The sequence below is a fragment of the Hippoglossus hippoglossus genome, chromosome 1 (genome assembly GCF_009819705.1).
Source record: "Hippoglossus hippoglossus isolate fHipHip1 chromosome 1, fHipHip1.pri, whole genome shotgun sequence".
Lineage (NCBI taxonomy): Eukaryota > Metazoa > Chordata > Actinopteri > Pleuronectiformes > Pleuronectidae > Hippoglossus > Hippoglossus hippoglossus.
In genome coordinates this window covers 28,116,725-28,124,776 of record NC_047151.1, presented here as the reverse complement: position 1 = coordinate 28,124,776, position 8,052 = coordinate 28,116,725, and the positions used below count along the sequence as shown (strand labels likewise).

At 44.5% G+C, this 8,052-nt stretch overlaps 1 protein-coding gene across 2 annotated transcripts in view; it reads right to left on the bottom strand.

Moving 5' to 3' along the window:
* Positions 1-2,260: 2,260 nt before the first annotated feature.
* lcor (ligand dependent nuclear receptor corepressor) overlaps positions 2,261-8,052 on the bottom strand; it is a 65,417-nt gene continuing 59,625 nt past the window's right edge. For both annotated transcript variants that reach the window (XM_034583435.1, XM_034583426.1), the window contains exon 7: positions 2,261-6,933. In XM_034583435.1, coding sequence (XP_034439326.1) covers positions 5,796-6,933 — 1,138 coding nt within the window. In that variant the 3' untranslated portion in view covers positions 2,261-5,795. The remainder of the gene's footprint in view (positions 6,934-8,052) is intronic.

The window sequence follows — 8,052 nt, the reverse complement described above, 5'->3', positions numbered from 1 at the left end:
CGTTCTTATAAACGTCCACATCAATAACCGAGAGCAGCCTGAGCCTCGCAGCAGTTGTAGTTATGTGCACATCCACCCACAGTTAACACAGCAGAGTACAATGAGTCCACAATCTGCGAGTTGTTGACAATCTCTGACAGCGGCAGAAAAAGACCAGGCGGTTTGAGGGAAAGATACTGAAGAGAGAAAATGAAATCACAACAAAATAAGAGCAGGAATGCACCGAACATCACAAACCGAACGTCACGTGGACGGAAAACAAATGATGGGGAGGATTTTTTTCTTCCTTTTGCACAGAAACATAGGTCGGTCGATTTCAAGCGAGAAACAAAACAAAGTGATTCTCACAGAGGCAGCGCCAGCAGTGTCCCAGTGTGTCAGATCAAACTCAGCCAGCAGGCCTGATGTTCTGCCGTGGACCAAACACACCCACCTGCTTCTAAAAGAGACACGGCAGACTCCAGCTTCATAATTATACATATAACCTGCCCACACAAAGTGTGGCTACCTGATGAGGAGGCAGAGTTGCTGTAGGTGCGTCATGTCTCTATGTGTGTGTGTGTGTGTGCGTTCTGCTCTTCCACGGCGGTGTGTGCTAGAGAGAATACAGCATTGTATTCAGAGACCTGGCTTCTGGCTGTTAGAGAATTTGTCTTTTCTTTTTTTATAGGAAAACAAAGAAAGGAAAAAGAGAAGACGTAATCAGAAGAACAACATTACGACAACAAAGAACAACAATTATTCAAAAACTGCTTCCGTTGGTTACATCTAAAAATCTGGAAACAAGCCGTACTAAAAATCCTGAATCTTCTTTGTGTGTCTGTGTGTGTCTCTCTGTGTGTGTGTGTGTGTATTTCTAATATACAATCAGCTGCTTTGAAGTGGTCAGACCTGAGGTACTAATGACAACCAGATATGCAGCGTGACAGAGAGAAGAAACAGAAGAATCCTCTTCGCAGAGAGGAGCATGGCAATCATATACATTATGGTTCTTTCTTTCCTGGCAGCACACAGCATCACGCACCATCCTGAAACAAAATGGCGCATCATGTGGCGTCTACGAGGTGAGGTTACAGTAGTTGCTGTTCGACATTTTTTTCATCTTTGTTTTTGACTTTGTCTTTCACTCAAAAGAATAAAAATCTAAATCAAATAAAACCCAACCTGAAAAGCAGAAGAGAAACCGATTGGTTTACCTGAAGATGCAAAAACAGTCAAATAAATACATATATTCATAGGTTTACTGTATAGAATTTTTGATTTTCATCATATTAAGGTACATTTCCTGTGTGTGGGGTGGGTGTTTTTGGAATGCAGTGTAAAAAGCAGATAAAGGAAGGTTAACTCGTCCACCTGTCCCCCCCCCCATCTCCCCTCTGGGTCTCTGATTTCTTTCGGTGTGAGAAATTAAAAAATTAAAAAAAAATCCCCCTGTCAAGTTTCAACCTGGAGTCGTGTTACATTTAAAAACACGCAATAAAGTAAAAAAGAACAAAAAGCCGAGTTCGTTCTCAGAGCAGGGCGGGGCCGACCGGACTTTTCGCCTCCAGGGTGAAACCAGACGACTGAATCCCCAAAATGTTTGGACTGTTAGAGGAAGAAATGGCCGGCGCTCACAGCTGTTTACTCCCCGTGGGTCTCGCTCTCGTTTTCTTTGTCAATCACTTAGCTCATGATATAATTCCATAAGGTTTTGTTGTTGCAAAAAAAAAAAAAAAAAAATACCTGAAAAGAGGTAGGGTGGCAAATATTGGTCAGTCAGACACTTGAAGCGTCTCCCTCCTCCCTTCACAAGAGGGAGGCGACACAAAGAAGAGAAAAACAAACAGATAATAAAAGAAACAGCAGAGGATACTATATTTCCCAGAGTATCGGCTATCCCTTCGCCAGGCTCCCAGGTAAGGGATACATAAAAGTACGAGGCACGGAAAGGAGTCATTATTCTGAGAATGAGGTATAGCACTTGGTCTCTGCTGACCAAGCTGAGTTAACATATATATATTTATATATATATTTATGAGTATATAAATTACATCTAGTACAGGTAGTTAAGTCTGCGCCATTTTCCGACTGACGAATATTGCTGCCCATCCCGTTGGCTCGATCCTGAGACATTTACAGTACTGAAGGCTACTGTTGAGCCCGCGTCAGAAAACCACGACGTTTCCGATGCAGGCAGCGTGAAGTGAAAAGAAAAGGATAAAAACAACAGTCGGTTAAAAAATGAATGGACGGTGCCATCGCTTGTGGGTTTTTTCTGTTTTTGCAGATTACTGTTGTGGTGGTTTTGAAGGTTGAAGTTCACTACATTCATTATGTGAGTATTTGTCAATATATATGTATATAAATAGATATATACTGCTCTCTTAAGTATATAATATAAGTATCGGGTTTCTTAAAAAAACTGCAGTGAGACTCAGTTGCAAGGAGGAGGACGTTTTGGACAGGGGGAGCTGTTAACCACATAAACAATCAATAGAACCCAAGAAAAAAAACAAACAATGGAATTAAATAAATACCACAAATGGCATGCACCTCAGTAGATAAGATCAGGCTGACAATGGGACCTCAGAACAATTTAAATCACTAGTATTTTTTAAAAAGCAAAGACAATTTTTAGCCGAATGCTCAGTAAAGGTAAAGAAGGAGTTTGGTGAATGATTTAGAGATTTGTGTAGATTATCCACAGAGATCGTTTGGCCCTCGAGGAATCGCCCCTCTCAGGGGAATTCAGTCTAAGTGCTGCTGGAGTTCATCCATTCAAACCTGTGCATTAAGTGCCAATTTCACTATTTCTAAACACATATATTTTCTTTTCTAACAGCACAAATCCATGCTTTACATGCATTACATGAAACAGGCAAACAGGCAGATTACCGCAGTGTGTTTGCTCTGTTTTTCTGGAGCGGGGGGGGGTTCACGCTAAGTTGTGTTTTTGTCAAGCTGCTGTTCACCGCCGGCTGAGTGAGCAGCTTCATGCCTTTTCATAAGAGGCGTGTTCATGAGAAGTGCATCAACACTGGGGCCGAGATCCTGTTTTAACTCTCACATCAGTGCATTGTCCTCCGCTGGGTCCGACTCAGCGCACACAACAACCTTTAGACACTTCAAATGCTCGGCATTGTCAGTGTTGGACGCATTTCATGCATGACGACCGCCCGGCGATTTGTAGGTCCAGGGGTCCTTGCTAAAGCTTTTCCCATTGGCCATGCAGACGTGCCAATTAGGCCGAGGCAGCTACGAAGCTTAAATGGAAAACTTGAGAGGGAAAATGAAGATTGTAAGCAACAGGTAGTAAAAGAGTCGAATTCTCGATGATTTTAGCATCTCTGGCTCAGGATTAATTGAGTTGAAATCCTCTCAACATAAATAATCAATAATTGGCCTGATCCCAGAATCAGCCAGGGAAGTGGTGCATGCCATTTTCAAGAGAATAATAAAAGAAAAATCAAATAAATTAAATATACAATACATTTCAAACGGAGTGAATCATCATCATCATCATCATCATCTGAGCAGAGGTACAATTCTCATGTTAAATCTCACACACTGGGTGAGCACCAGGCAGTGTTCGGAGCGAGGAGCAACATTTACCACAAAGCAAAACTAAACATAACAACCAAAAGCATTTTTCATCCGCGTCAGTGTTTTCCTGGTGGAGAACATCAGGAGAGCTTTTTGTGTTTCCACCTGTGTCCTCTGAGGGATATTCTTTCCCCCGCCTGGTAAATCCTGACGATGGTTTTTTCAGTCCCTGGTGCTTCAGCAGTGACGGGCGGGGGGCGGGGGGTGGGGGGTGGGGGTGGGGGGGAGCGACAAAGACGACACAAAACTGAACTTGTTCAAGCTGTTGACCTTTTTTTAAAAAACTTTTCTTTCTTTTCTTGACTTCGTGGAGGTAATTGAGAGGAAAAGAAAGAGTCGTTTGGGTCCAAGCTGCAGCTTCTGACAGTCTTCACACGCTAAAGCTTATTTTCCATCTCGCTGCCTCCACATCCCTCAGAGGAGAGAACTACATGCACAACCACAAACATCTCTCGTCTTTCTGACTTTTGAAAAGTGCTATTTTAGAAGTTAAGCGCCTAAACCCTTCGTCAGTGTATCCTGTAGCGTGTCGGGATTCGTTAGCATCAGCGAGAGGCGTGTGTTGTCCTCCTGTCCGTCTACTACAGGTCCAAGAGGAAATGACCATGTTTGAAACCCACATCATCTGTCTCAGTTACCCTGAGTTAAAAATGAGGAGAAAGAAATCCCGGATCGGCTTTTACATAATCAGTAGTAATAACTTATAATATATTAAAATCTGCCTTCCCCTCACCTCTATCATCTACACCTCCCCACTGCATATTGCCCACCCGCCACCCAAAATCAACACCCCTCTATAAATGCACATTGTTGTAGTAAACGGCCTCTAAAACTGTCTTTGACGTTTGAGGGAGGAGATCATCAGCTAAGCTGCTTCTGCTTAGTTTGATTAGAAAAGGAAAAAAGACAAAACCATGAGAAATGTATCGTTGTTAGCGAAGACGAGCTAGAACTCATTAGCTTAGGCCTCGTGTAGGAGCTAGGTAATCGACTGTATAGCAGCAGTTTCACATTCTGATCCTAAAAGGCCTTCAGCAGGTAAAGATCGCCGCGGCGGGGATGAGCTCACTTCGGTTACCGTTTGGAAGGAAACCTGAAGGCATCTCCGGCATTCCAGGATCAGCAGTGAGACACTGACGGAGGTCCATGAGGTAGCATTCCGCCTTAAAAAACCAGCTGATCCATGATCAGATTAGCCCTCCGCTTGTCCGCTGGCAAAAAAGAGGGTTAAACCGCCTCCTGAATCTGATGATGGATCAGCGTACGCAGGCGACGTGCACCTCTGACCCATTGAGAGGTTGCGACTGGGCTTCAGAGACAGACCATAATAAGTGCATGATGCGAGGGCAACAATGCCGAGGTAACCTGGTCTGTAAGCGCCAGACCCAAAGTGTAGTGCAAAAGAAAGCAAAAAACAAATCAAACGAAAAGATAGAGGAAAAGAAGTCAGTTATAGAAGTCAGTAGTGTCCACGTTACTCACAGACATGCATCCCTGAATGACTTTTGTGTGTCTTTTTCTCGTTTTTCAAAAAGGACGGGTTAATGTTGCTTTCATTCGCACAGAGATTAGCAGAATATCTTCAGGAGGAAAGAAAAGGGTTTGCAGTTAAAGCGTCATGGCTACCTGGCAATAAGAGAATGGGCTTTGATTCAGAACCCCAGTGAGGAGTATCAGTGGTAGGATTAAACTTTACAGTTGGCTTCGAATGTAATAGACAGTTCACTTACCAATTGTCAGCTATCCATGAGAGAGGGGAGTGGTTAAGGGACAAGATTTGTGAGTTAATTTTCAAACTTCCCCCTCGTTTCTCCCCAAATTGGAATAGTCCAAAGCCCAAACTGCGTTTATAAGCAGCAGTGGTTCAGTGTATCAAGTTCAGAAAAAGGGCGATTGGGAGTTTTTGGGCTCGGGATTATCAGCATGCTTAGGAAATTTCATTAATTGTCATTTAACCAATGTCTTTAGCTGCATTTGTTCAGCCCCTGGATATGAAAGCTAAACAAATGCCTGCACAGCGTCGCTTTAGGGACGCTTGTTAAATACCATCCGATTAGTTGTTTCTCTCCAGTGTGTTTTTAAGAATCCTCCTCATATTATCCCTGCGTTTGTGCTCACCCAGATACTGCAAAGTAAATTGGCACAAATAAAGCCCCATCCGTTTTCAAATTACTTAAGTCATTTGACTGAGGTTTACATGTGTAAGTCGTTTAGTCGATTGGTTTGAAATTGTCATCAATCTCTTCTTTGACATTGTCCTTGAGCTCCGCGGCTGCCAGAGGCGGCCCGTCGTCTCGCGGGGTTGAGGTTGGCGTGTTCTCCGACTCGGCGGGAAAATCCTGGCCTCCCGCTTCCATCTTCATCATGAGCTTGAGCTTCTTCTTTGGGGGGTTCTTCAGGGTTCCCAAGCGCTCTTTGACCTTGTACTCTAGGGTGCTGTGCGGGATGCCGTACATGTTCTGAGCCTTGGACACGCTCATCTTCCCATTCATCACTACCGTGATGGCCTCCTCCAGGATCTCGCTGTTGTACTGGCGATAACGGCCCCTCTTCTTCCGTGGCTGCTTGGAGTTCGGGTCCCCTTCCACATCGGAGGTGGAGTACGCCGGTCCGGAGATGGAGTGCTCCAAGTCAGAGCTCCAGTAGTCAGCCGCCCCATCCAGCAGGCTTCCGAGGCTCGACCCCCGGCGGTTCTGCTTGGGCAGGATGGCTCTCAACTTCCGGCTCAGAGTATTGTCCCCAAGGCCACCACCCCCCATGCTGCTGTAGCCGTACAGATCGGAGGCATGGGAGTCCCAGGAGAGATCCATGCCCCGAACCTGGGGGATCTTAAGGTCGACAGGAGGCGAGTGGCCCTGGTCTCTCTTGCCCTCGTTTTGGTGGTGGTGTTGGGCCTTGGAGACCTGATTGTGGTGGTGATGGAGGAGTGAACTCTTGATGGAGAAGGCTCCATGGTGGTTGTGGTGGTGATTCTCCAGGAATGTAGGCAGGTCTTTGAGGTCGCTGAGGGCCCCACTCAGAGCTCCACTGGCCTGTTTCAGCTTCATCAGGCTCTCGAGATGGGCCTTGCTTCCCCAGAAGGAGGAGGAGCCCTTCTGGCCCAGCAAGGAGTGGGACTGCCCGTGACTGAGCAAGCCGGCTGCCTCTAGATTAGCCAATGAGAGAGCAGCAGGCTGGCTCAGCAGGCGGTGCTTTTGGCTGAGGAGCTCTTCCTTGATGCGCAGTGAGCGGGCCAGTGGCGGCTTGAAGGAGCTGGAGTTCTCCCTCACTCCGTCCTGCAAGCTTTTCTGCAGAAGGCCATCGTCCTCGTCCACCTCGGGCAGCGGATGTTCCACTTTGAGGGAACGTCTGGAAGAATTAAAAAAGACAAGGATTTAAGATTAGTGACATTTAATCATGAAATCATATTAATCGTTTAATTGGAAAAGACCAAACAAACCAGGGATTAATTTCATTTGTGGAAAAAGCTGCCCGTTTAGCCAGATAAACCACAGATGCCGCTGCAGCTTTCATTTTTTGTTTGTTAACATTGTTTGATCCTCTGTTAAATCCCTTGAAAGTAAAATCTGTGGATTGTCCAGAGAAAGTGAGACACTGGAACAACGTGTAGCTGCACTTTAAATGTGAACCTTTCTATGTTTTGTACAAATACAAATCTCTCCCTTTCCCCCTCTGTCAGATCGGCAGTCTCAGTCAATCTCCATGAAAACCAGACAGTGCAGCATGTTGTGGGAAGTGGAATTTACCGGAGGTCAAGTGAAGCTCTGAATACCCACACACACCTGCTCGCTAAAACCAAACAGAGTCAAGAAACATCTTTGCATTATTGTCTCATTTAATGCAACATTAGCATTATCATTATTAAACATCAATTAGTTGATTGCAGTGACTCTGTGTGTGCATTCAAACTGAGTGGGCACAAGGACATTAGTCATTAAAATACATAATATATTTTATAATTAGTCGTTATATATTATAAAATCTTTAAAATGTATAAATCTTAAGACATGTTTTAAAGATTTGAGCCTTGAACATAAAGTTCTACACAACTTTTAACAAGGTGTCAAAAAGCAAAGAAAGCAAAGCTTGTATTAACATTGCATGATTTTCTTTGTCTTATTTCTAACTAATGTTTATATTTAAATTTTCTTGATGAATAAAAGGCGCCGTGAACTGAAATTACAACAAAAGTGTCTCATCCTGGCAACGTGCGCTGGTCCGGAAGCATTTTGTGTTTCAGTGTTTCAAATTTCTGAAAACCATCTCTGCTGCTATAACATACACTTACATGCAAAGTGCCTGCACTTGAACCGCTGCAGCCAGCGTTCCCACTGCTGAGTAACTATAGCAACAGGGGAAAGACTCTTTTAAAAAACGTTGCCTCAGGTTCAGACGAACAGAAAAATGGCTCGTCAAGTCAGCGGATGGCAGGGGAAAAGGAAACTTGAGGGAAACACTGTGTCTCTG